The sequence below is a fragment of the Notothenia coriiceps genome, unplaced genomic scaffold (genome assembly GCF_000735185.1).
Source record: "Notothenia coriiceps isolate Sejong01 unplaced genomic scaffold, NC01 NC01_scaffold00030682, whole genome shotgun sequence".
Taxonomy (NCBI): Eukaryota; Metazoa; Chordata; class Actinopteri; order Perciformes; family Nototheniidae; genus Notothenia; species Notothenia coriiceps.
In genome coordinates, this window is record NW_011363383.1 from 1 (window position 1) to 27,500 (window position 27,500).

The following is a 27,500-nucleotide window of genomic DNA, read 5'->3' on the forward strand; positions in this document are numbered from 1 at the left end:
GCCTCTATTTACATGAAATAAATAATCTTATGTACCCCTTGAGCACTAGGTAGTTTAAACAAAACATTAATGTGGCTTTAACAGGTACAAATGAAATATACTGAGCATATTAAAAGCCTAAAATGAACATAAAAAAGTCATGTTGGTTAAACATAGGGTAAATGAATATACTTAATATTAAAGGAAATATTCAAATGAACATAACAATTTCATGTTTCTTTGACATAACATAGTTGTGTGTCTTTAACATAATGGAATATTTTTGAGTACACATGTTTTTAATGTGTGCAACCGGTTTCCATATTAAAATCATCTTAATCCAACGGCCTTTTTCTTTCAGTGTACAGTGTATGGTCAAACCAGTAAAGTAAATAATAAAGGTCCCAAATATATATATATTTTAAAGGCAAATTTCAAAGCAAAGCACAAATATTTTCTTGCCCATGTCCACGTCCCACCACTGAAGAGTGCTCAAAGGGTATAATTGAACCTAATGGATTAGTTGTACTTCTGGACTCATGATAATACGAACAGACCTTGTATAACATTTTTAGCAAATAAAGGAGTGCTTATCTAAGAGGTGATTTAAACTATTTGTTCTCTCTGCTATGTCTCCTTAAAATTATAATTCAATCGGGAAACCCTACGGATGTAAACAATGCACTTATTGGACACACAGGAAAGACTATGTCACTCAGTCACTACCATATTTAGTTTGAGACAAGCTAAAGATTGATAGTGGTAACAACTAACAACCTAAAAAAGGTTATGGAATTTGAATTGAATGTATCCAATTTGGCCCAATCAGAAATTTAAAACATATAGCACTGACATTTCGGTCAAGCATTATTTAGCTTCAGTTGCAACTTTAACTTAACAATCATTAACTTGTAATACTCTTTTTATTTTTGAATGCAAATCTTCTTTTTTTTCTATATTGTATAATTTTTGTATTCTAGCTTTAATATTTGTTTCTGGAATGTTCAGTACTTTCATCTTAAATGTATCTTGCTCCAAAACATCAAAGCAAATTTCTTGCATGAGAAAAACCATCTGGGTAATAAACCTGATTCTTTTAAATAAAAAGTGTTGCATGAAAACAGACCATGAACAAGAACAGACATGAATCCATATGAGCAAAAGACAAATGTTAGCTTTTATTTTTGAGATATTGAGAAACTGTTATAAAACCAAAGCACCAAGGAAAAAAACACCAATGGCTGACAACTGATTAAGTGAAAAGAATACTTAAGCCAATATATGTAACCAAACCTTGCATCCCTGCCTTCACAAAATAGGTATTTCAAAAATGAATGTATACAGAACATTATTGTTTTACCAATGCAAAGCTTAAAAATAAATGAGTATTCTACAACGATTAAAAAAACATATCTGTAATATGTGTATTTAAGAATATGGCGATAATTTCTAAGCCTATTTTAGGGACAATAGGGGCAATAGTGCCTGTCAATTGTATTAACTTGAAAAAAAATTCAAATACCTTCAGAGGCCCAATAATACTTGAGTCAATTTCTACGAAAAATGTCTTGACAGTGTTCATTTTAACAATAACTTGTACACAAGCATTTTAAAAGCATAGCAACAACAGAGCTAAAACTAAAACAATGCAAAGAACAAAACAAACCTTTCAAGGAAAATAGTTAGAATTTTTCTCCTCATATACAACACACAATTATTTTTTAAACAACCAGTATAGTTTTAACAAACTGACTAATTGGCAAGAGAATTATTGCGCCTGATCTTTCATTTTAATAAGTAGATCTTGGGGAGAGTGTATTGAAGGTTGTACGACTCTGGTAAGAAGTTGATAAGGTGTTTGATAAGGAGAGGGGGGAGCCTAGGTCAACACTGCTCCGGCGGGAGCTGCGTCGTGAACCACTCCGTGAACCACTCCTGGAGCCACCAGCGGATCCTGGGGCAGAGGAGGCATTGTAGGGACTGCTGATTCCTCTGGAAGACTCAGATGATGCCTGGAGCATTTTCATCCCATTGCTTTCCTCCACCAGACAATTATCCATAGCCTCCTTGTAAGAGATCTTAAGTTTGGTCTTTGGGCAGGTCATGTTCTTTGTGTGGTTTCTGAGGTCTTGGAGATTCTGAGCTGCTCTTACAGTCAGCCAGCCCATTTTAATGGCGTCTTCCATGGTTCTTCGACAGCCCATTTCTGGGTCATAAACCCCCCCTGTGGCAGCCTGGAACTCCAGGAACCTATTCCCTGCCTCATATGGCAGCCACATCTCCTTCATGGCCTGAGCAGCAGACATCTTCTTCTTGGTCTTTACGTCCTCAAAGCCAAAGTAGGCTTTTTGGGCAGGCTTGAGCTTATGGGCCATGTCATCATTTATTATGCCCTGTCGGGTAGCCTCTTGGATGCTTAGCCTACGGCCATTTGTGGGATCAATTATTCCTCCAGTGCAGGCCTGAGCCTCCAGCAGTCTCTGGGCAGTGATGGAATCCAACAAACCACGATTTAGAGCCTCTGTGATGGATATTTTCTCTAATGTATCTGTGTGAAATATGGCACCCACAGGTTCCTGTTCCCCCACTGATTCAGCAACAGAGGCTAGGGTGAGAGAAACACTGGATATACCCCTTAGAGAGTCAGATGAGTCATGAGCTGTATTACTGGTTGAAGCGCTTCGCTCTGTGAATGTGGTAGTTCTTGTTGTGGTCATCTTGGCGAGGGTAGGTGATAAGGGTCTTAGGGGGACTGATGGTGAAGAAGATAATTTCCCGGACAATGGAACCGAGACTGCTGATGTTTTTAAAGTTGAAGATGATGTAGTTGAACATGTAACTGGGGCAACTGATTTTGATGAAGATGATGTTGATGATGATGATCCACGTTTGGTCTTGCTGATGACGATGTCTGCAAATTGGGTAAGAGTGATTTTACGTGATGTGTAATCATCTAAATGGGACTGACTGATAATTCGCTTTCCAATCAGCTCAAATATATCATACTTTCTTCCAGACTTCTTGTCCATGATGATAATCAACTCTACAGAACCATCTGGAGCAGTGGTAGTTATCTCTTCCCACTCACACTCCTGATCGGATAGCTCCAGGAACGTGTCATGGTCAATATAACCTTTGTCATATGCTTCACGTACTGTCATCTCTTTATTAGTCTCTGGGTCCACAATAACCACTCTCCTCTTTCGTGTGCGGTTACTCAGAGTTGACTCTAGCTCGTCCTTGTCCATTATAGGCAAAAGGATGAGGCCCGTCTTCTTATCTGTGATACAGCGTTTCTTAAGCTCCAGATAGGTTATGTTTTCTTCTGTGTTAGGATCAAAGTAGCCCAGAGTCTCACCACTCTGATCAGTCAGGGTCTTGTTCATTTCTTCATTAAAGCAACCTCTCTTGTAGGCTACTTTAACGTCAACACGATGGCTGTGTTCAGGATCAATGATACCACCGCTGGCAATCTGGGCGTCTAGTAGACGGATGCCATGACCTTTCTCCACTAGACCTCTCTCTATGGCCTGAACAAGGGAGATAATCTTGTCTGTACCCGGCAGTTTGTAACCAGTCACAGCCCTCTCTGCTGATAGCAAGTTGTCTTTAAACTCTGGCCCAAACAGTTTTTTATTGTAGGCATCAGTTACAGTAAGGTAGTGATTGTTGACAGGATCAACTATAAAGCCGGAGGCTGCCTGGGCCTCAAGCAGTTCCAAGGTGGTCCCAGGTTGCAACAGTCCAGCTTTCATTGCGTGATAGACCGTCATCACCTTATCCGTGGCCTCATCATAAACTCCTGCTATGCATGTGGAACCTTTCAGGTAGGAGCGCAGGCGGTCTTCAATGTCCTTGCACGTCAATCTGCCATCCCCCAGTTTTTCCACATCCGACTGATTTAATAGGTTTGCATTCACTAGATCTATGACCGACACCTTGCCTCTGAGCCCCGGGAAAGTTATTGGCTTCTTAGGCTCAGGGAGGAGCAAGAGACCTGTGCTTGGATCAGCTTTGCATTTTTTCTTCAGAGATACATATGTAGTTGCTTGTTGGGAGTTTGGGTCCAGATAACACTTAGGAGACTTATTCAGGGCCTGATATAGGTCGTCATCTATGAGATCCCTATCCTTAGCAATATCTTTCGGAAAGAATACGCTGAGGGCAGGGTCCAAAATACCCCCTACAGACTCTTGAGCCTGAAGTATACGTAGAGCTGTGTCCTTGTCAATTAATCCCTTCTTCATGGCCTGGCCTGCTGACAGGAGCTTGCCACTATTTGGGTCTCTGTAACCTATAGCAGCAGCTTCAGCTGCAAACAACTTTGATTCATCCTCCTTATCCACTACTCCTCTAGCACATGCTTCTTTCACTGTCAGTTTTTGATTAGTTTGGGGATCAATTATTTTTCCAGTGGCTGCCTGAGCATACAGAAGCATGTCGGCGCTGTTGGATGACATAATGTTCTGTTTCTTGGCTTCTGTAAATGACATTTTTCTTAAAGGTCCAGCTGCAACACCGGCAATTGACCCCGTCCCCTTTAGAAATACCCTTTTATCCACAGACACCTCTGCAACATTTTTCTCCCCATTTATTAGTTGATTAAATGTTGATTTGTCCAGGATTCCACAATCAAGCAACTGTTGTGCTGTGACGGACTTACGAACACCATCAAAGAGAAGTTTGGAGGGGTCACATTTGTTAGAGACTGGCAAAAATTGTAGGCTTTCTTGAGGCTCTATCATGCATTTTTCCTTCAAAGACCCATAGCTGGTATTTTGTTCAGTTTCTGGATCACGGTAACATTCCGGACTCTGGTTTAGAGCTTGACGGAGGTTTTCATCTAAGAGGTTGCGCTTGATAGCTGTATCTTTGGGGAGGAACACACTGAGATTGGGATCTATAATACCTCCCGCAGATTCCTGGGCCTGCAACAGGCGAAGCCCAATTTTTTTGTCAATGAGACCCTTCTTCATAGCCTCAAACACTGAGAGAAGCTTGTTTGACCTAGGTTCCTTAAAGCCAACAGCAGCAGACTCTGCTACCAATAATCTGTCTCGATTTTGAATGTCAATCACCCCTCTGGCGCATGCCTCTTCTACTGTCAGCTTCTGATTAGTTTTCGGGTCAATTATATAGCCTGTGGCAGCCTGAGCTTCGAGCAGCAAATCTGCACTTTCTGGTTGCAGGAGCATTTGTTTCTTGGCATCTAAGAAAGACATTTTTATTTCACATTCAGCTACCACCCCAGCAATGGGTCCAGTACCTTTTAGATAGACCATCTTTTCAATAGACACATCTAGGACAGATTTCTCCCCTCTCACAAGCTGATTAAATGTTGGTTTGTCAAGGACTCCACATTCAAACAACTGCTGTGCTGAGACTGGCTTGCGGACTCCATCAAAAGTCAGTTTGGAAGGGTCTTTCCTCTCAGTTATTGGCAGAAGTATCAGGCCAGTGTGAGACTCTGTTTTGCTTCTCTTCTTTAAAGACCCATAGCTGGCCTCACGCTCGGTGTCTGGGTCAATGTAGCACGAAGGACTTTGGTTTAGAGCCCGATAGAGGTCCTCATCCAAAAGGTTACGCTTGATAGCTGTGTCTTTAGGAAGGAACACACTGAGATTAGGATCTAGAATGCCTCCGGCAGACTCCTGGGCCTGCAGGAGACGAAGTCCAGTCTTCCTATCAATTAGACCCTTCTTCATTGCCTCAAACACTGACAGAGGTTTTGCTGTGCTAGGATCCCGGTAGCCTACAGCCGCAGCTTCTGCTTTCAAGAGTCTATCTCGATCCCTAATGTCCACCACTCTTTTGGCACATGCTTCCTCTACTGTCAACTTCTGATTGGTTAAAGGGTCAATGATGTGACCCGTGGCAGCCTGTGCATCCAGAAGCAAATCTGCACTCTCTGAGGGCATGAGCATTTGTTTCTTAGCCTCCGATAGAGACATTTTCCCCATAGGTCCAGCTTCTACCCCAGCAATTGATCCGGTCCCCTTTAAAAACACCTTCTTATCCAAAGACACCTCTGGGACAGTTTTCTCTCCCTTTATTAGTTGGTCGAATGTTAGTTTGTCCAAGACCCCACAATCAAGCAACTGCTGCGCTGTAACTGTCTTACGGACACCATCAAAAGTCAGTTTGGAAGGATCTTGCTTCTCAGTAATTGGCAAAAGTAACATACCTGTGTGAGGCTCTATTGTGCATCTTTTTTTCAATGCTTCATAGCTGTCTTCAAGCTCAGTTTCTGGGTCAAGGTAACACTTAGGACTCTGGTTTAGAGCTTTTCTGAGGTTTTCATCCAAAAGTCTGCGCTTGATAGCTGTTTCTTTAGGGAGGAACACACTAAGATTAGGATCTAGAATGCCGCCCACAGACTCCTGGGCCTGAAGGAGACGTAGTCCAGCCTCTCTATCAATAACATCCTTCTTCATTGCCTCAAACACTGAGAGAGGCTTGGTTGTACCATAATGGTTGTATCCCACAGCAGCAGCTTCAGCTGCCAATAATTTGTCTCTATCCCTAATGTCTACCACCCCTCTGGCACATGCCTCCTCTACAGTTAGCTTCTGATTAGTTTTAGGGTCAATTATGTGGCCTGTAGCAGCTTGGGCTTCCAGTAGCAAATCTGCACTATCTTCACCAATAAGCATCTGTTTTTTGGCTTCTGTAAAAGACATTTTCCCTCTAGTCCCAGCTACAACCCCAGCAATAGGCCCAGTCCCTTTCAATGGCACCTTTTTGTCATCAGACACCTCCGGGACTGTTTTCTTTCCCTTTTCTAGATCTTTAAACGTTGGCTTGTCCAGGACACCACAATCCAGCAGCTGCTTGGCTGTGACAGGTTTCCGAACACCATCAAAGACTAGTTTGGAATGATCTACCTTCTCAGGGACAGGAAGCAGAAGAAGGCCTGTGTGTAGTTCTACCTTGCATCTCTTCTTCATTGACATATAGGTTACGCCATCCTCACTTTCTGGGTCCATGTACAACTCAGGCTCCTGATTCAGAGCACGTTTTATGTCATCATTGATTAGGTTACGCTCAATGGCTTTGTCTTTGGGAAGAAACACACTGAGTACAGGATCTAGAATGCCCCCCACAGACTCCTGGGCTTGTAGTAGACGCAATGTTGTGTTCTTGTCAATCAGTCCTTTCTTCATGGCCTGAAATACTGATAGGGGTTTGCTGGTGCCAGGACCACGATATCCTACAGCTGCACCCTCTGCTGCTAGCAACCTCTCCCTTTCCTCTTCATCAACCACACCTTGAGCACATGCCTCTTCAACTGTAAACTTCTGATTAGTTCTGGGGTCAATTATGTGACCTGTTGCAGCCTGTGCATCCAATAGCAGGTAAACGCAATCTGGTGGCAGAAGATTCTCTTTCTTGGCTTCAGTTAATGTCATTTTGTATAGGGGTCCAATAATAGACCCTGGACCTTTCGGACCTTCAACTACCACCCCAGCTATTGGACCTGTCCCTTTGAGATTAACCTTTTTGTCATCAGACACCCCAGGGACAGTCTTTTGTCCCTTTACAAGTTGGCTAAATGTTGGTTGGTCCAAGACTGCACAGTCAAGCAACTGGTCAGCTGTGACTGGCTTACGGACTCCATCAAAAACCAAAGAGGAGGGATCCACGGCTGGCGTCTCTCTAGCTTTTGTCAGCTGAGTTTCCATGTTTTTTCTGACAATGGCCACATCCCTCAGTTCCTTCTCCTTGTCTGACAGCCTACTTTTATATTTCTCTTCAAGCTCCTTGAGTTCCCGCATCAGCCTATCCATCTCACTTTTCAAAGTCTTCTTTTCACTCTCCATACGATTCTTTTCTGTATCATATTGCCTTATCATGTCCTGCTTACTTTCACACTGGTCCTTCCAGTAATTGAATTCCTTCTTCACCCTCTCGTTATCCTCTTGTAAACGACGCAGCTCAGAGTCTTTGGATGATTTAATGAGCCTGAGTTCCTCTTCCAGTATGCGGCAGCTATCTCTATCCTTGTCTGATGATTGTACTTTCCTCAAAAGATTATCTCTCTCTATCTCTATCTCGCTGTACTGGGACTGGATGGTTTGCATCGTGACTTTGGTCTGTAGAAAAATAGAGGGAAAAAAGAGAAAGATTGATAAATACATTGATATATTTACTGCATATCCAAAGCATTATTTTATGCATTTTACATCACAGTATACAATTACACAACCAATGACACTGGGATAGAACATGTTGGAATAGAATCAGAAATGATCATGCTACTATCAAAATTAACTACACACAATTTGTACTGATGCTTGATAACCTTATTGTTAAAGTTAAACACTATAAAGGAGGACAGCACACATACTTGATCTATTCATGCAGCAGGATACTGAAAGGAGGTCTTACATTTGAGCTCATAGCTTAATTAAAAGCGACAGAAGGGATGTCGCAAAATGTTTTGGTTCTGTTCTGCTCTAGTTTGTGTCCCTTCGTCCTGCTTCTATGTTCATTTCAAATGGGACAATGTATACTAAACCAGAACATGCCCAAGTATTTAATCTAAAAAAAGCAATTGAATGGATTCAATCAATTTTAACGATTATTAAAATAGTAAAATAAAAGGTTAGTATGTGTGCGTTCCGCCAAGATATAATTAGCATTTTTAAATGACCAATATAATATGTAAGCTGATTCCCTTCAGAAGAAAGGTGCAAACAGCACAATGTCTAACAAGACTGGGAAGTTTCACTATATCATAATGACATTACAGTAGTATTCTCTTTTTTAAATGATCAAGAAGCAAAAACACATTTTCAAATTTCAAAAGTAATGGATTTTCATTGTAAAATCAACCTTCCCAATCCTGAAGACAAACTACATTGTACATAACAACTTTAGATACAAAAAAGAGAGCAACTGTTTTGACTACTACTATGAACATTTTGTAAATTTGTAAAACAGCACATGTACTAATGTCAATAGATGATTCAATCTTGATGTAATGGCCTAACAAGAAGAGGTGCCTCTAATACTGTAATAAATTGTGGATAATTTCAATGAATAGCAGTGCTGTTTTAACAAGTTTGCAAAGAGTGTCTTAAAGTACATCAAGATGCTTCAATGAAATGATAAACAGCATCAAACTGTGGAGGACTGAAGGTAATGATGTCATTTTTGTTGTTGATCATCCTGGGCGAAAAAAGAAAAAAGGCAACAAAGCATGCAGACTGCACATCTATGCACAGTGTGGGCAGGGAGACAGTTGTTTGGGGAGGTCGGCAGGCAGAAAGGCACAATGTATGCTTGCATGAAAGTTACTGACATGCAAACCTATGCAAACACATACAGACATATGTGTTCAAATCAGAGTCTCCAAGTGGGAGGCTTCTACAGAGGAACTAGAGGTGTTCCAGCATGCAAGCGAACACTTGAATTAAGCTACTATTAGCTACTTGATTGATCCAAATTGGGACTCTGATTTGGAAAGCGGAGAGCAGTCCACGAGTTAGTGCCAAACTTCGATGTACCTCGGTGGCCTGCATTCGTATTTTCTCAGTCTCCAGCTTGATTTTCTCCCTCTCTGAGGAAAGCTCTGAGATCAGGTTGTGGTAATCTACATTGCTGCGCTCACTGGCCTTCAGCTGCAGCTCCAGGGCACTAATCTGGGAGGAGAGCTCATCAGCACTTCCCTGTTTGCTTCTCAGGAGTTCCTCTTTGTCATGGCGTGTTGCCCTTAGTTCCTCCTCTAGCTTGAGCCTCTCTTTGGTCTGGGTTTCTGTCATCACCTTTAGCCTTTCAAGCTCAACAGAGCTCGCATTCAGTACCTTACTCTTCTCTTCTATAGTTTTGTAAAGGCTCTCCGTCCTGAGGTTTGCCTCTTTGCCTCTGGCCTGCTCCTGGAGGAGTTGTTGCTGCAGAGCCTTGAGCTCGGCACTCATCTTTGTCATGCGCTCTGCAGATGCCTTGTTTTGTTTTACACTTCTCTCCAGTTCCTCCTGCAACCTAAGGCGCTCTTCTTCACCTTTCTTTTCTGACACACTGGTGTGTTCTTGGCTCTGGCGTAGAGTGGTGAGGGTGCTGACGTACTCTGTCATGGCACTGGTGGTGTTCTCCAGCTCTCTTTCTACTTGCCTTCTTCTGGACACTTCCTCCTGGTTAGCCTTCCTCAGATTCTCCACTTGGCTCTCCAGCCCATCTCTAACATCCTGAATGTCTTTCATTCGTCCCTGTAACTTGCTTAAATTCTGTTCTACTCTGATTCGCCCCCTGCTCTCCTTTTCCAGATCGGAGCGGATCTTCTGAAGCTCCTCCTCGCACACGCCCAACTGGGTAAAAGCCACTGATGAACTGGTGAGCTTCACCTGCAGCTGGGCCAATGTCTGTTCAAGCACAAGCTGCCCTTCCTCTATAGTTCTCCTCCTGCGGGTCTCCTCCTCCAGACTGTGAGTTATGTAGGCCAGCTCGTCACTCTTCTCCTGCAGTCTCTTCATGACCTCCGCCAGCTCCTTTTTATACCGCCTAATTTCCTCATCACTCTGACTCCTCAGCTGCTCCAACTCAATTTCCAGATCCCTCCGCCTGCACCCTTCCTCTTCGGCGACAGAACGCTGGCTGTGAGCTTCTATTTCTGCCCTTTGCCGTTGTTCCTCAGCCTTGCTCATAGACATCCTGAGCATGCTGAGCTGCTCCTCCAGATCCCTCCTCTCTGCCTCCACCGCGTTGTACTGCAGCTGGAGATCTGCTGTATCCTCCTCCTTCTTGGCTGACAGCCTATGGGTGTCTGTGCGGCTGACGTGGATGTGGGATTCGTAGCTGAGCTTTAAATTATTGATCTCCGTACTGCATTGGCTCCTTACCTTTGACATCTCCCTCTGAAGCTCCTTGATCCTGGCGGCCTCCTCAGCCAGCTGCCGCCGCAGCTGTTCCATTTCGTGCTCCTTAGTTGACACATTCTTCTCCAACTCCACCTTGGACCAGCTGACCGTCTCCAGCTCCTTCTGCCTCTTCCTCAGCACCAACTCGTACTCCTCCTGCTGTGTAGTGTAGCGCTCCTCTGCCAGCTTCTTCTTCCTCTTTTCTTCATCAAGCATATATTGGAGACGAGTCACCTTATCGGTGAGGTCTGACATTTGGCTCTGGTAGCCGTCCAGGCTGTCCTTGGTGGCATTGCACTTCTGCGTAGTTATGTGCTTCACCTCCTCCATTGACAGCAGCTGGTCCTTCGAGTTGGACAACTCCAGTTGGTAACGTGTAACGGCGTCTTCCAGAGATTTGTTCTTGGCATGGCTGTCTTGCATGTTCTCTCTCAGCAGGCGAAGTTCTTCTTCCAACAGGTCAATCCTGGTGTTACGAATCTGAAAGCAAGATGAAGCAAAGGTGAATGCAGCGGTATTTTACAGAACTTTGCGACTGGCATACCATCACCTAGATGTGGTTTTATGAGACATTTGGCTATTTAAAAAATTGACCACACGCAATGTTACATTTAGCTTAAGGTCAAATCCTGCCAATATCCTGCTCCTTTTAGCTTGCTTCAGATTGCCACAGTCTTCGGAGAAAAAACATCTGTCTCTTTAGCTTCTAGAAGCTACCATTTCTTCAACAGCTTGACACTAACTTGTTCCATCTTGAAATGTAACATAATAATAATACTGAAGCGTGCTTTAGAGCTGAGAATAACTGCTAAATTGGGAATAGACTTTTGAGTTATCTGCTAATTAGTGCACCTTTTAATATTACATGTCCAACACCTAAGTGTTCCCTCAGTGTAACTCAACTTTAATCTTTCAACATCGTGTACAATGAGCATTCATTATTCATTTAATAATGATCACCTACTGTGTATGCAACACATGAAGCCAAAGTCTATTCATAGTCCCCTGGCAGGATGTTAATAAAAGCTGATCACAAACAAACAAACAAAGCTAAAACATTCAGTAAGACACAACATTTGGATGTTTTAAAAATGATAATTATAAACACAACAGTACCTTGAGCTCCTCCATGTTTTTCTGCATCACTCCCAGGAATTTGGAGTAGTCATCAGAATGGGCGAGCAACTCCATGTAACGGGTTTGCATTTGTGTAGCCTGGAAAAAACAAGGCAAACTCAAGGATTAATTTAGAAAGAACAAAAGTCAACTTCACAGTTTCTGAGAAATGTCACTGATCCCCTTTTATAGCATTCATTAATAAATCCACAAAATGTTGTTTCAGTTTTTAATGATAGACGGCTTTTCCAGTTTTATTACTTCCACATTGAGATCCATCGTTGGCGACTTCAGCATTGTCCTTTTGACGGGGATGTTGAGCAAAGTCTCTAAACCAGAGCTGTAAGCTGCCAAGTCTGTCTCATAGTCCTGTAAAACAAACGGTGATGTCAGGAGCAATCCAACACATGTTTTTGTTTCATTCAAATGAAGTAATCTGGGGAAATGTAAGACTGCACAAACAATGTACAAAGGAAGTAATAATGTACTTCAATAACACTACATTTGCAAAGCACCACGAATATTAAAAGTATGTGCGTATCAATCGGTGAAATTATGTTGAATAAGAGGGATAGTTGGTTTAGTGGATTGTTTGAGTATTGATCAGTTAGTATAGAAAAGCAATAATAATAATGACTTTTTTTGTTTTTTTATTTTAAAATGTCTCTGCCGATGCCGATTGTTGCTGCTATTTTCTTATTTTTTAAATAAAAAGATATTACAATATATTTGTCTGTCCTTTATAACACTATCTTTGAATGAGACTAAAATCTTAATAATATTTTTTACGAAATCTCTTTGGTCTGCTGTACTACTGTCTCCTCAGTGAGGAGATTTTAAGTTCCAAAAGTCATTGCTTTCATTTGATTCCTTTTGTCTTTGATGGTGAGTTTTTGTGCGTTTGCCTCAGATAGATAACTTCTGCTCCGCTGCGACGGAGTCTGAACGAGCTGTGCCACTATAGACAAAGTGTAGGAGTTGGGAAACCTCTTCCCAGCATGTCTGACCGATGCATTGGTACATCCGTAGTGTACTATGATTTGATTTAAAAAAGTGAATTTGTATCTATGAAGGTCTCCTCACCTTGATAGAGCTCACACAGGCCTCGTTGTCCCTCAGCACTCGCTCCACTGTCTCCCTCTTCGCTTTGATTTCTGAGTTCAGAGCCTTTAGGGAAACAATAATATAAAGATGTCAGATGAATTGAAGTCATAGTGTATAAGTTAATGAATAGAAACAAATGGCTGAGCGGGACACCTTCTGTTTGGTAATATGCTCCGTCAGTGCAGGGATGCTCTCGATCTTGGTGGCCCGCAGGCTGTCTTGTTTCTTCCGTGTGGTATCAATCCAGTCAATAATGGAGGTGCTGCGCTGCTTGTAGTGCTCCAGCTGAGGGTGATACACCTGCAAATCCTGGACTCTGCAAGTAGGAGAACACAATTGAAATAAAGAAACCAATCTTCTTCATGTTTTTCAGTGTAAATGAAGATTACTATGAATTCATGTGAGATACAGAGACGGAGGAATGAGTTCCTGTCTACACAACACTCTAATCCGATGCAAGCCGTCCCGTGTCAAGGGCTGTATTATAGGATTATTTTATAGATTGCAGATTTTCTTAATTCATTTATTAACTGCATGTTTAAAAAGTCAAGAAATAATGAAAAATGCCCATAACGAGTTCTGAGAGCCCAAGGTGTCACCTAAAAATGATTTGACCCGATCAGCATTCAGAAATCAAAAGGTGTTTGATTTACAATTCATACAAATTAAGCAACAAAGAATAAGCTATAACATGTTAGCAATTGTGCCTCATAGTCTGTGTATTGATCAACAAATAGTTAAAGTAACAGAAATATTCAACATTAGCTCATCTTCTCTTACATTTAATTTGACGCGTCTCACTATTAAAAAGATGCCATACATTCAACAAATACATTAGAATGCTTGAGCCTTTTTACATTCTTAAATCTGTCTTGAATGTGCATGCAACAACCAGTTGGTGGTGGCATTTGTATAAAATAGATATGAAAGAGAGAGGAAGCCATACCTGGTGTCAATCTGAGCTTGGATTCGCTTCCAGCGGTCAGTCAGCAGGCCCACCTGCTCACTGTATTTGGATAGCATCATGTCACACCTGTAGAAGGGCGCGCCCACCTGGCCGTTCCAGTGGTTGGCATGGGATAACTCTGCCTCCATGGAGGCCAACACTGACTTCTTCATATCCAGCTCTGCTTTGATATTCTACACATCAACAGCACAGAACAAAACGTCACATGTAATCAAGATATTTTTAAGTAGCATGGGATGCACCGTATGTAAAAAAGGTCAGAAGCTGGTTGGTGCAAATTGCAGCTACTGTTGCAAAAAATGTGTGAAATTGTAAGATGTTCTATCAAATACCTTAAGGGTCGACATGTAATCCTCCACCTCACTGGGCGTCAGGGAAGTGGTCTCTTTTTCTGTTAGCCTTGCTTCATGAACTTTCACTATGTCTTCAGCTCGTGCCACGCTCTCCAGCATGTCCCTTAGAGCCTGGAGCCTGATAGACAGGAAGAAATACAATGGAAATCATATATTTAATTAGATTAATGAGTCAGAGTAGCTGATTTTACATATTTATTGGTTAAGTAACATATACAAAATGTAAAAAAGGGTCATATTAATATACAAAGTAACGTTAGGACATTTTAGTTTGGGATCTTACCGCTGCAGGTAAGCTGACGAGCTGCTCTCAAGACCGCCCAGTCTCTGGTTAATAATCTCAATCTCACTGCGTAGGAACTGGGCTTTATCCGGGTCATTCATGCCCTCCAGCTCCTTCAAGATGTTCTCCCTCAGACGTACGTATTCCTCGTTCATGAAGTGGACATCCTGCTGCACCGTCTGTAGGGAAACATACAATCAATTACAATTATTGCAATGCGTACGTATTTGGAACAATATTAGTTTTCTGTAACCATTTAATACTGTAAACTGTTCTTCTTGTATTAATGAGTTTGCGTGTCTACCTCTAACTGAGAGATCTTAAGGCCACAGTCGCGTATCCCGTCGTCTCCGAGGCAGATGTGAACATGCTGACTCAGCGTGCCCTCGGCGCCCTCCAGCTTGAGTCTGAGCGTGTGCAACTCAGATAAACTGCGGGAGGACGAGAAGGAGGAAGAAGAGGAGGACACTTTCCCCACCTTCTTCGCAGCCTCTGCCTTGGTGGCTTTAACTTCTTCCTTCTTATGTACTTTATTTACCACTTTGACCTCCGTCTTCTTCACTTTCTTAACCTCTTCTTTTCTTCGTAGTTCTTCAAGTCTCCTGGCCTCCGCCTCTGCTGCAGCCTGTTGCTCCAGTAGCAGCTGCTGCTCCTGCTGTTGCTGTATCAGGATCAGGTACTGTGTGTTTTTCTGATCCGCTGCTCGTTCTGCTTCTAATTTCCCAGCTGTGAGAAGACACAGGTGGTTTTTTTAATAATTGGTTGTCAAAAACATAATTAGCTGGTTATTGTGATTAGGGGACTTCAAATGAAAAGAACAGAGGGTGCATTATTATTAAGATCTCAAATCAATTGTGATTCATGGCCGTTGCTTTCATTGGCATCTAATCATTATTTTGTTCATTATCAAAACAAAATGACACAGTTAACAATCAAAAATCTAAGATGTAATACATTGTTTTCATGCATGTGTAATACTGACTGTAAGCAGGCAGCTGAACCACCAGCCCCTCGTAGTGGGCCTGGGCTCCGGTGAACTGGTTATCCAAGCCAATCTTGTCATCGTCAGTAAACATCTCGGAGCCGTAGCTGCACAACTTGAACTCCTCGAAACGAGTCTCCATGCGCTTGATGAGTTGCCGGTATTCCTCAGGAGGCATGTGGGACAGCTGAACACACACAAACAAACATTACGTTTGAAACAGAAACCAAAATGTAGGGAAATGCACTTCATTTAAACATACTAATAATACTTTAGGCTAACTTCAGAGAGTGTATTCATCACTTACCATGGTCATGGTGAGGGAGTTGATTTGTCTGATATCAATGAGGCAGTACTGCCAGGCGATGAGACTCTTGACGTTGATGTACAGCTGATTCCAGATCGACATGATGGCGTCGTAGTACTGCTCATTCCTAAGGATAACACAACATATGAACCTTTACCTCACAACAACATTTATTGCACCTTCTTCTCTGCCAAAGAAACAATTGTTGCCCCTTACTTGTTGGCCAGACTGATGCCGAGTGGGTTGGGGGGGGGTACGATCAGGCACACAGAGGGCACCGACATATCCAGGCCTCCCGGACCTGTAATGTCCCACTTACTGCGCTGACTGTTGTTATTTAGGATCGCCTCATCTCCCTTGCAGATCACCTTCTGTGGAGTCCGAAAAAATGAAATTCTTCAATAAAGACAAGCTTTTCTGGGAACATAAGATAGAACATAAGCATTCATAGAAGCTGTCATTTATGTGTGTCTTCTGTATTTGTATGTGTGCCCTCTATTTATAGCTGTTTATGTTTACACTTTGTAACTTTGTTTTAAAAGGCCCTATCATGCTAATTCTTCTGTTTCAATGTGTGAGTGTGTGGGAGAGAAACTCCCTCTGCAGGGAACTTTGGGATTTTAAATGTTGCAGACCATTTACATGCACAACAACCTAGATAACACACTAAAGAAAGTATAATTTAAATAAAAAATCCCTTACTTACTCAGAGATTAGATTATTGATGAATATTAATGTATTCCCAAGAGTGTATCATATTAAAAAAAAACGGACCTGTTCTCGTTTGAAGTCACACAGGGCTTTGACGATGACTTGGTTGTTGCTCTTGTCTTCGGCGTTTCTGGGTTTCAGCCTCACAATGCTCCTGGACTTGTGGACCAGATGCTGAACCTGCCTCTTGTTTTCCATAATGATCTCTTTCTCTTTCTGAAGAACATAAAACAAAGACAAGATCAACAACAATAATAATGCAGATTAATAATAATAATAATAATAATAATAATAACAAACTGTTCTGTGGCTTATTCAAACAGAAAACAGTAATAATACCAATATCTTATTCATATAACACACAATGAAAAAAGGCAGGTAAAATGCATAAAATAGGAGGTAGACTATACCGCCGGTCTTAACAACTTACTCCAAGGTCACATTTTAAAGACGAGTTTTGGCTACATCTACAGAATCAGATATTTTTATTAAAGGGGAAATTGACAAAATAACAAGCTGGTTTACCTCCAGCCCATTGAGGATCTTCCCTAGGTCCTCCAGAGGAGTGTTCTTGTCACAGATGAAGTTCTTACGGACCGTCTCGTGTTCCTTCTGCAGCTTGCTGTACGTCTCATTGGCCTCTTTAAAGAACTAGGGTGCATAAAAGGGATAATTAGTATCAATGGATAAAAAATGCATATTTTTAAGTGGGTTTTTAAGTTTGACATTTTTTTTTTGTTGCAATTATTTGGCCTGTAATGGATATTTGAACGTTCAGGAGGAGACAGGAAATTATGGAGGGAGAAAACAATACAAAAATATCAACAGCTTACATCGAACCAGTAACTTAACCAGTGGACCCCCTGCTATATAGAAATGTAATCACCAGCTTAACACAGTTTCTTACTCTTATTTTAGCTCAATGTTTGGTCACCACCACCAACTCCTTAGGGAAATACAGTATTACTCCCTTAACATACTAAATGCTTCATTCTCTTTACCAGCTAGTCTTTAAAAAATGTGTCTCCAGTTTGCTAGTTGCTTTGCATGAAATGCTTATTTAAAGCAATTATATCTGTTGCTATTATGTTGAGTCCTTCTACCTGGTGGTAAGCGCCATTTTCCTTCAGGTGAGTATCAATGCACTTGGTGATTTGAAGGAGCCAACTCCACTGAGTCTGCAGAGTGTCACTGTAAGCCTGAGAAACACATAGAAAACAACAAATAGAGTAATATTAGATAAGGCCCCTACACACATATAAATGCATGTAAACACTGTGTTGGTCAAATGATGACGGGGTCGGTACACACCTCGATCTTGTCTGAAGCCGGATGGTTGTTCTTCAGGAGTGCATCAACTTTTCCTTTGAGTTTATTCAAGTCCTTCTCTTTTTCCTCCAGGGCACTCATCAGTTTCTGTGATGTAAGAAGAGTTTCAGTAATCACAGGGGACACATGGGACACCGGGATGCAGCTGGAGGAACACTCTGTGGCTCCGCTCTAAGTGGATGACTGACTGCAGCTGCCAAAAATCGAATGTATCCCAGATGATTGCTCCCCCATGAAATGCAGATTAAATTAATAAATTAAAGTATTTTAGATTTACAGGATTGCCAAGAATGTTAATAGACTAGTTATATGCTCCTAAATATGGATTTTCATTGGACCAATCCAATTCTCTCCTGGTTCTCGCTGAACTTGTAATCTTTGAGTAATTTTACTAACCGAGTAGCCCTCCTGCTTCTTCGGGATGTATTTGTCGATGTTCTTGTCTCCCCAGTCAAACATCAGCTCCTCCTCCTCCCGTTCGTTCACCCACATGATCTCTCTGGAAATATCCTGAATGATTTTCTTGAGCTCCTGCAATTGCTCGGTTCGACCAATGGACATTTTCTAGAAAGGGAAAATAAGAGAATGTTTAAATACAACAATGCACCTGAAAACACAAAACACAAGTATAGGAGTGTCCGCTACTGTGGTAAAGTGCTGGGTTTTTTCACCTGCAGACTCTCCCACTCCTGATCCAGAGCATGAACATTCCCCTTGTCTCCATTCTTCATCTGTGGGAAAAGAACCAAACCCAAGTTAGTGAGTAGACAGTAATTAAACAATAACCCTCTAATACTATCACTTGGGAAAGCACCATAGGAAATACACAATTGTTTTCTTATTCTTACTTATTCCTTGTAAGAATATCAATTATTAAACATATTCAAAGTAATTAGTTAAATATGTATAACTTAATTCCTAACGGTGGAAGAAGCTAGAATAAATAAAAAATACCATAAGAGACCTTGATAAAAGATTAGAAAAGTGATGATATAACACAATACTTGAATAATGACCAGGTGGTCAGATGTGATGATTAATGTATATATGAATAATAATGTTGAATCCATTATGTGTAAGCAATATCTTATAAGTTATTGTCAATCAATGTTTCCCCTTTTAATATAATTAATTTGTTTGACTTGTGGATTGTTTTGTAGTTATTTCATGTGTTTAACGGTTCATTTTATTTGTAACACAATAATCCCTAAAATGCTGATAAGAGTGAAAAATATGAATCACAGTTTCTCAAAATGTCTTGTTTAGTTTGCACAAAAAAATATATATTTAGTTTAGGGTTAGGGTTATATGATATGCTATATATAGAAACGTTTCCATAAACCTTAAATTTATATAAAATCCAGAAATTTCCATATTGAAGATTGTGGAGATCTTCATATTTGCGGCTTGAATTTTGAAAATGATTTCTTCAATCTGAGTCCCTCTAGTTGTATAATAATAATTACTATATTAACCACCCGTTTTAGTGTTTTCTATGATATATCAAAAACAAATGAAAGGATATTTAATACATTTTCAACATGTTGAACATGAAAACGAACATTTATTAGTCAATGTAGGTTGCTTGTATGTTCTCTTTTCTTTTTTTACAAGATTTGTTATTTTGGTCTAATTTATAGTTGAAAAAAGATACATATGTCATTGTGTGTATTGAGATGCCAGTCTGAAATCCCGATTCAAATTGAGTAAGTAGAATATAAAGTCTTTGGGTAGGTATGTTATGTGCTCTCAAAACACCTATCACTGGGACTTCTGTTTGCAGCACTAATACATTTGGCATTGTTCCAGCTGAACCCACCAGGTCCTCTCTGGCCCGGTCCACCTCTGCAGACCTCTGGTTGGCGCTGTGGAAGCTCTGGTGGCTGAGGACCTGCTGCTCGATGGATGCAGGGTCGTCTCCCCAGGGGGCCGTTTCAATCAGGCGCTGAAACACAAACATGTATTTACATCAGCAGAAACACATTGTTTTTCAGACACGAGAGGGAGTGCCTCTCATTTGCCTGATATGCATACTCAATGTGACCAGCAGGTGGCGGCAAGACTTCTTTTATTTAATTTTTTTGAATTGTATGAGCCTTTCACCAAAACCCTCAGGAATCTACCAGAAGAACATTGGTCAGAGAACTGAAGGCAAAACAAAACCATCTTTCAAAAATTCAACTGTGTCATCTTAAGTGTTCTTCTTACATTCCACAATAACTACTTACAGCAAAGGAATGCATTCATGTAACTCTAATTTTAAAGTATTAATGAGCATGAAAAGGCTTGAAAAGCATCTGTTTGCCATGCATAAGGCTTTCCTATTCTAAATGTTTTTTTTTCGTTTTTATTGTTGTGTTTCTGCAATGTACATCAATGCAATTTCAAATTATGCAAACTATAATCGGAACGATTTGATCAATTAAAAACATAAACAATATAAAAACATGTTAAGCTATATTCTAGGGGCTGGTTCAACTTCTAAAAAAACAGGTCACCAAGGAACCACATCAGTGTAAGTGTAATTAGGATGCTGAACACTTTTTTATTAAAGGGGCAATTTCAAAATGTGATTGAAATGGTCGTCCCTCCCCAAAAAGTCAAACGCCAGAATTGGAACTTCCTATCACTCTTATATTGACTGACATGGCTTTAAATAAAGTGACCAAACCTATATCTAATAACATTTCAATATATAAATAACCTTATCTCTTCAACTAAATATATAACAATACTGTAGCCAGCTTTACTGTATATTGTATGGTCAATCAAATGCATGTATAGCCTCACTTTTTTACCTCACCTGAGAGGTTTGTGTGTGTGTGTGTGTGTGTGTGTGTGTGTGTGTGTGTGTGTGTGCGTGTGTGCGTGTGTGCGCGTGCGTGCAAACCTTGCGTTGTGCAATCCATCCAATAGCATCTTGGAAGCTCCTTCCAGGCTCCTCCCATCCTCCCGAGCTTACTCTGGTGCTCCTCCTCCTGTGCAGGCTGCCCGTCATGGCCATCTGGACTACCTTCAGCTGATCTTTACATACCTCCAATCTACGAGTAATGCAGAGAGTAAGGAGATTTAGGATTTAAAAAAAAAGGCTATTCAGAGGAGGGTGAAGGAAAGGGAAAGTCTTCCTTACGTCCTCACTACGTTGTCATTGGGCTGTCCCAGTTGTCTCAGGTCCATGGCGCAGTTCCTCATGTGCGCTATAGACTCTTTAGCCAGCATCATGTAGCGCTCTACATCAGCCGCGGAACCGCCCTGCAAGGCATAATCCAAACAATCAGGGAGGTGTACAAAACCACATTGCAGAGGCAAAACATATTGATACAGAAGTGTTTCAGTCTCTAGAAAATGTGAAAAATGTTGGATTTTTCTGTTTGCAAAATGAGTAATATCTAAGAATTATTCACCATTTTATCTGATTTATCAATGTTTACCAATGAAAGTTTTTGAATGTATCGGCATTTTTTTTTTTATGTTCTAACTTTATAATATGTCTGTTGGATTATTTGGATATGCCACGGAGCCATAAATCACACACCAATGTTTTGCATTAAAAACAATTGGTTTATCACTAACTTACTACTTTACTTCTACTACTTTAAGCGTCTTTGAGTTGTGAAAAGCGCTATATAAATAAAATGCATTATTATTATTATTACTTTGCAAAAAAAAAGACAATAAAAAACAGGCCCAACAAAAGCCTATCAGCCTGGTTCCTTTTCACATGTTCAGTTTTTTTGACAACAAGTCAATCTTTCCAAGTCTGCCGATAAAATTTTACAGAATTAGATCTGACTCAGACAGGATTGTATTGCATCCCTGAAGGAAAGCAGCCACAGTAACGCAATAACAACCAGTCATGACTCACAGATTGAAGGGCGTATTCGGCTTTCTTCAGGTACTCCTGGCACTGGTTCTGCAGCAGCACGGCCCTCTGGTGGATGGTGCTGAAACCACAGCAGGGGGCAGCAGAGTTAAAAGTGTCACTATCGAGCTCATTGTTATAATAATCTTCAGATGCATTATGTAGTAAATGCATAACCACCAACAGTTTGGATCAGCGGTCACAAACGTTCGTATTATGTAATGCAAGGAGAAGTGAGCATTTTCAATTTTGTTCACCACTAAGACCACACAGTTTTGATGTCATGTCCTGTGCATCACATTAGGCTTTGTATGAGTATGTAACAGTAAAACAGTAATAAAAATATGCGTTATCAAACATTTTGAACGAACAGTCTACTTATGTTAACTGGTATGATTCAATTTCGAACACTACATTTTTATTTAGAAATGTGCACTTGTGATCTATTACAAGCTGGTATGCATGGCTCCATAATAAAAACATTATCATTATCATCACAAGCAGTGGTTACACTGAAAACTAAAGTTGGTGTCTCTGGCAAATAAGGGATTTGAGGCCGATACTGGAATTGAAAATGAGTTAATAAAAAGGTGATTTCTACTTTCTTTTATTTACATAATATACAGTATAGGCACATTTTTTTATTAAAATATTTAATCAAAGCCTACAAAACTATATCTTGCAAAACGTTTGAACAATTGAGCACTTCCAAAAAAATAAAAAAGGTAGGTGCAATGAAAAATAAAAAAACAAGGTTGAGGACAATGCTGTTCCTGCCAAAATGCTGCTGATCTATGGGCCAGGTCAGGTTATCAGTCAAGTTATACATTTCTGAAGAATTGTGAGGATTTTAATTTGAAAAACACCACCACCAATCTTTTGAGGCCTCTACCAAACCTGCTCATAGATATCAGAAACGACATGATATTAACTCTTAACAAATAACTGAACCAGAAACTATTATACTACAATAGATTTCATTGTGTCGACATCTTGGGATTGTGTCAGCCAGATGCCCTGTCTGCACTTCTCCCAAAGTACCACAGTGCCATATTTCCCTTGTGGGTGATAGTGGAAGGTCTGAAACTGATACACATGTTTCTGGAACAAGCTAGTAGAGCTGTCACAGCAGAGGGAATGTAGCAGCTCACTAAGAGCCATAAATTAAACTCAGTTATTCTCTACAGGGACGGAAGAATCTCAGCATTTCTTTGGAATCAGCAGAACATCAGCTTTAAACTGGCTTTAAATCATGATTGAGACATTGCCGTGCAGCTTAGTTTTATTATCTCAGTGTGTTATCAATGCAATAAAAGAGTCAGGTGAAACGATAACTCCTTCAACAAACAAACTATGAAGGCACACATGCTTTGACATGAATCTTGCAAACTCCTTTGGATTTGTATGGAGACCGGATGACTTTGTTAAACCTTAATTCATTAAAAACTGTTCCAAAACGTAATGAAACCGTAGTTCTTTCAAAGTTCAGATTTGTATTATGCAGAAACATTTCACTTCAATCATGGTCCCTGCACATATTATCATGCATTGTTTGGGGAAATGTGTTTAACCTGCAAATGACAGGACTTGGAAAGGAATGTATACTGGGACGAAAGAGCCTGCCCTGTCATCATCAATCATCAATATTTAATGGCAACCAGCTTGCAGGCGTACATGCCTCCTCGCTGTAGAGAGGGCCACATCATGTTCCCCTGCTGCAAAGAAACTGGCAACAGGTGACTGTGAGGAAAGCGCAAATTAATTAATTAAACAAACAAGAAAATAGAGCCATACCTCGATCCGCCTCCCATGCCGCCTCCGCCGCCTGACATGGCCATGCCACTTGCCATTCCGCCTCTCATTCCGCCTGACATTGACATGCCGCTTGCCATGCCGCTTGCCATGCCGCTTGCCATGCCGCCTCCCATTCCGCCTCCCATGCCGCCTGACATGCCGCCTCCCGAACTGCTCATCATGGTGCTTGTATGTCCGCCTTTTATCCCCATACCGTTGGACATTGTGCCTCCCGACATCATTCCGTTCATCATTGCTCCACTTGGCATGCCGCCTCCAGAGGACTTTGAAAAGGTGTAGGTGTTGTATCCTTCCTGGTAGGGATCGTATCCATTACCACCACCGTGCACGACCTCGCTGCGTGCGTAATTGCCAGTCAAGTCACCTTTGGAGGCCGAACTCTGGCCATGGTACAGGCGATTCTGGGACCCGTAATGACTCATTCTAGCAGTGATATGCTCACCCTAACCCTACTGGGGGGAAGTCATCAGGAAGTTAGTCTCTCTGTGCGCTGGCCCCGGTCCCTCGGTCTCTCCGATCCAGACTGAACTCAGGCGTCAGGGAACGATCGTTTTTGGAGGCTGGTGACCACACCTCTCTGTCCCTCCCCAACCATCTGAGCCAAAAAACGTTTCTCCTCAGTGCCACTCCCCTCCAAACTCCCCTCCAAACTCTGCTGGAGGCAGAGTGTGTTTGTGTTCTTGCAGTTGTGTCGTTGTGGGGACCATTTTCACTTGTGACACAAGTTGGGACATAAAACTTATGAAATGTGACCGCCTTTGCATACTGTTTCTGTTTTTTGTAACACCTTATTAGATGTTATTGCTTTCTCTCTTGTTAAGCCACAGCTGTAAAGGTCAAAGGCTGTCGTTTCAACTGAGAAAAACTGTTTGTGAGTCACACACTCACACACACTACTTAAACACTTGCCTCCAGACATTAGGTGGGACACAGAGTAAAAACAAGTTTGACAGCTGCTCCTGGTTGACAGCAACGTTGGTTGAATTTATTATCATAGACTGACATCCTTTTAAATATGATAAATGGAGAAAGACACACTTGTGACAACTCCTGATTAATGCTACACTAATGTCCTACTTATTTTAGTTAAGATTTATTCTGTGTTATATAATGTGTTATGCAAATTGTTACAGTTACAGTGTTCAAAGATGTATTTTTTGCAGCATGTGCTTACTGTAATTGTCCAAAGTCAATTTTCTTGAAAGACGTTATTCATTTTTGAATGTATCACGAAATAGTGATATTCTGAGTCTGATTTTGGCTAAATAAAAATCCTAAATTGCAAATACACGCAGAGTATTTCATGACCTTGAACAGTTGCAGAGTTTACACAGAGACCACAGACATTGTTTGATATCCAGCTATTGTATGTCTGCATGCACTGTTACCTCCTAACACTGCTTAAAATTAGCTGGCAGCATGGAACATCTTGTGCCAAAAGTACTGAGATATGTGTTTTTTATGACACACACCAACATAGACTTTAGAGTCATACCACACAAGTGTGTTTGAAGCCGACGCAAACTTTGATAAGCTCCCCCCTTAAATCTCAAAATCTATTTCTAATATATTTCCACAATTACTTGATGGAATGTATTGTCTTTTTATTTATTTATTTTTTAAAGGAAGAGAGATAAGGCCACCCCACAATTCCATGTGACACATGTTATAGCATTCACTGTTGCATAGTTATTTAGCGTAGTGTAAGTGCAGTCCGGTAGGACCGGTTGTTTTTTTCGGCCCAAAATATTTCCTTTAGGGGAACGCGCTTTAGTTTAAAAAACAATGCACATCAAAAAACACATACAAATGAAGTGTTGACAACACATGCGCAGCATTTATTCAAAGCAATGCATAAACAAAATGACACAAATACAAAACGCTTCAAATACAAAACACTGCAAGAAGCTCAAAACACAACGAAAACAGAAGTGTTTGGGGCCAATGAAGCATGTTTGCAATTGTTTGCCACCATACTGTGCAGTCCACTGGCACATAATTATGAAAATCATAATAAGAATGAGAACATGTTTGCTTGAGCCAAGACCTTACAGTTCAAGGACAATCTCCCTACACCATCTTACCAAATAAACTCACCAGCAACTGAGGAATGTAGCGTGTGTGTGTGTGTGTTTGTTATTGTGTGGGATTTGGAGTTATGTGAATCAGCATGCAAGAGGGAAAGTATGAGAGAGAAGAGAAGCGGGGGCAGATAGGGTTATGGTACGGTTCATAATTTATTGCCAACATTTGTTTGCCATTCCCATAATACAGAGCCACTCCCCTCCAAACTGAGCTGGAGGCAAAGTGTGTTTGTGTTGTTGCAGTTGTGTCGTTGTGGGGACCATTTTCCCATAATTGCAGACCTGTTTTGGATGACTTGTTGCTGAGGAATTGTTTCCCATAATATCCTGGCATATCACAATGAAACCAGCAGCTCTGCACTTTTATTACTATGATCGACTTAGTTGTGCAGCTTTTGTACTCGATATGAGTGATTCATGCAGAAAATAAACTCCTCCAACATATGGTCCCACCTTAACATCGTTTTTTCCCCGTGGTGGATAACAGTCAAGAACACACCTTTACATAATATATCCTTGTACATAAACTCACACTGATACACACCTTTCACCAAAACCGCATTACACCCCTGGTCTTCCCTTTTTTAAAGCTACACTTTGTTCCCTAATTTGCTTCTCTGGGATTTCTGGTTGCAGAAGAAAGTATTGAACCATTATGGGCTTGAATGAGCAGGATTTAGTAGGTTAGTTTCACTACAGGGGACACACTAAGTTAAGACAGAAGAAGAAGATAGTTAAAGTGTTGTGCAATCTGATGCAAAAAAGCCTTCAAAATGTTTTTAATGAAAAGCATTTACTAAATGTAGTCTTTTTTATCCTCTGCTTGAATGCATTTCATATTTTAGGGTGTGTACCTGAGGCGTTCCCTGATACCCCACCCTCTCACATTGCCGCTCATTCCTGATCTCTGCAGACACGATGAGGCTTGCACATTTTTATAGGTTAGTCAAAGATTGTTGTGTGATGGTGCGTTTGTGCAGCCAATCCAAAAACAGGTACATTAAATTGACTTAATCTAGATTATGTCCAAGACAAGGCACCTCCTCTAAATCTTGTTTCTGAGAAAGTTATCTTCCCATCGGAAGTTCCTAAACTTTGTAATGTTTGGCACCTTTATTTCACTTTCAAGTGATTCAGAAACCGGCTGCAAGATTAATATGTCTACAAGACCTTTTTAGAAAACATGAGAATTCCCCCGATATTTACTCTAAAGCAACACTTAATTCTTAAGTTTTACTGAAAAGTTCAAATAATTATTAAATATAAATATTTATTTTAACAGGACAGCAAATATATTAAATTAAAGGGGCCCTATTATACACATTTTCAGGTTCAGATTTGTATTATGTGTCACATTATGTGACATCAAAAAAGGGATATGTTAAACTTTTTTTTACGATTGGTTTGCTGACCAGCAAGTTGAAGTGCCAGCCAATAGAAGCGCGAGTGTTACAGAGTGATGTCACTAGGAGGTAACTTTGGTAACTTAGCTTTTGCAGACCATTTACATGCCACAAACCTATATAACACACTACAGTAAGGGGGAACATTCAAAATGCATAATAGGACCTTACGCATTAAAGAAATACCTAGATACTTGATTAAAGTATAAACAGCAATACCACAGTGTAAACATATTTCAAGATAAGTAAAAGTCCTGCATTAAAAAGTACCAGAATTAAGTTAAATACCAAACGTCAAAATAACAAATGATTAATTAATATGTACATCACTTAGATGTTGCAGCTGGCA

General features: G+C 40.8%; 1 protein-coding gene across 2 annotated transcripts; it reads right to left on the minus strand.

Moving 5' to 3' along the window:
- Positions 1-1,133: 1,133 nt before the first annotated feature.
- Positions 1,134-24,197, minus strand: LOC104959654 (desmoplakin-like). Of its 2 annotated transcripts, none has more exons than XM_010787555.1 (24): positions 23,644-24,197; positions 21,853-21,931; positions 21,118-21,239; positions 20,878-21,028; positions 19,807-19,932; positions 18,659-18,718; positions 18,384-18,551; positions 17,970-18,074; positions 17,762-17,857; positions 17,184-17,309; positions 16,722-16,874; positions 16,164-16,318; positions 15,948-16,074; positions 15,641-15,827; positions 14,963-15,384; positions 14,659-14,837; positions 14,355-14,493; positions 14,002-14,195; positions 13,209-13,371; positions 13,035-13,118; positions 12,213-12,320; positions 11,952-12,050; positions 9,489-11,315; positions 1,134-8,072 (listed from the first exon to the last, which is right to left on the minus strand). In XM_010787555.1, the coding sequence occupies exons 1-24, from the start codon at positions 24,084-24,086 to the stop codon at positions 1,770-1,772; spliced, it is 11,616 nt and encodes a 3,871-aa protein (XP_010785857.1). In that variant the 5' UTR covers positions 24,087-24,197; the 3' UTR covers positions 1,134-1,769. The 2 variants fall into 2 exon arrangements, with proteins under 2 accessions (XP_010785857.1, XP_010785858.1); XM_010787556.1 differs by having other exon boundaries at positions 10,818-11,315; positions 23,644-24,196.
- Between the last annotated feature and the right edge of the window lie 3,303 nt (positions 24,198-27,500).

What these genes read in the sequence shown, in the direction of transcription:
- LOC104959654 (XM_010787555.1), bottom strand. Translation starts at nt 24,086, where the DNA reads ATGAGTCATTACGGGTCCCAGAATCGCCTGTACCATGGCCAGAGTTCG. An exon ending in AGGAGTGGGAGAGTCTGCAG is followed by an intron (nt 18,552 to 18,658) that starts GTGAAAAAACCC and finishes TTCCCTTTCTAG; the next exon opens with AAAATGTCCATTGGTCGAAC. An exon ending in CCTGTGTGAGCTCTATCAAG is followed by an intron (nt 12,321 to 13,034) that starts GTGAGGAGACCT and finishes TTTGTTTTACAG; the next exon opens with GACTATGAGACAGACTTGGC.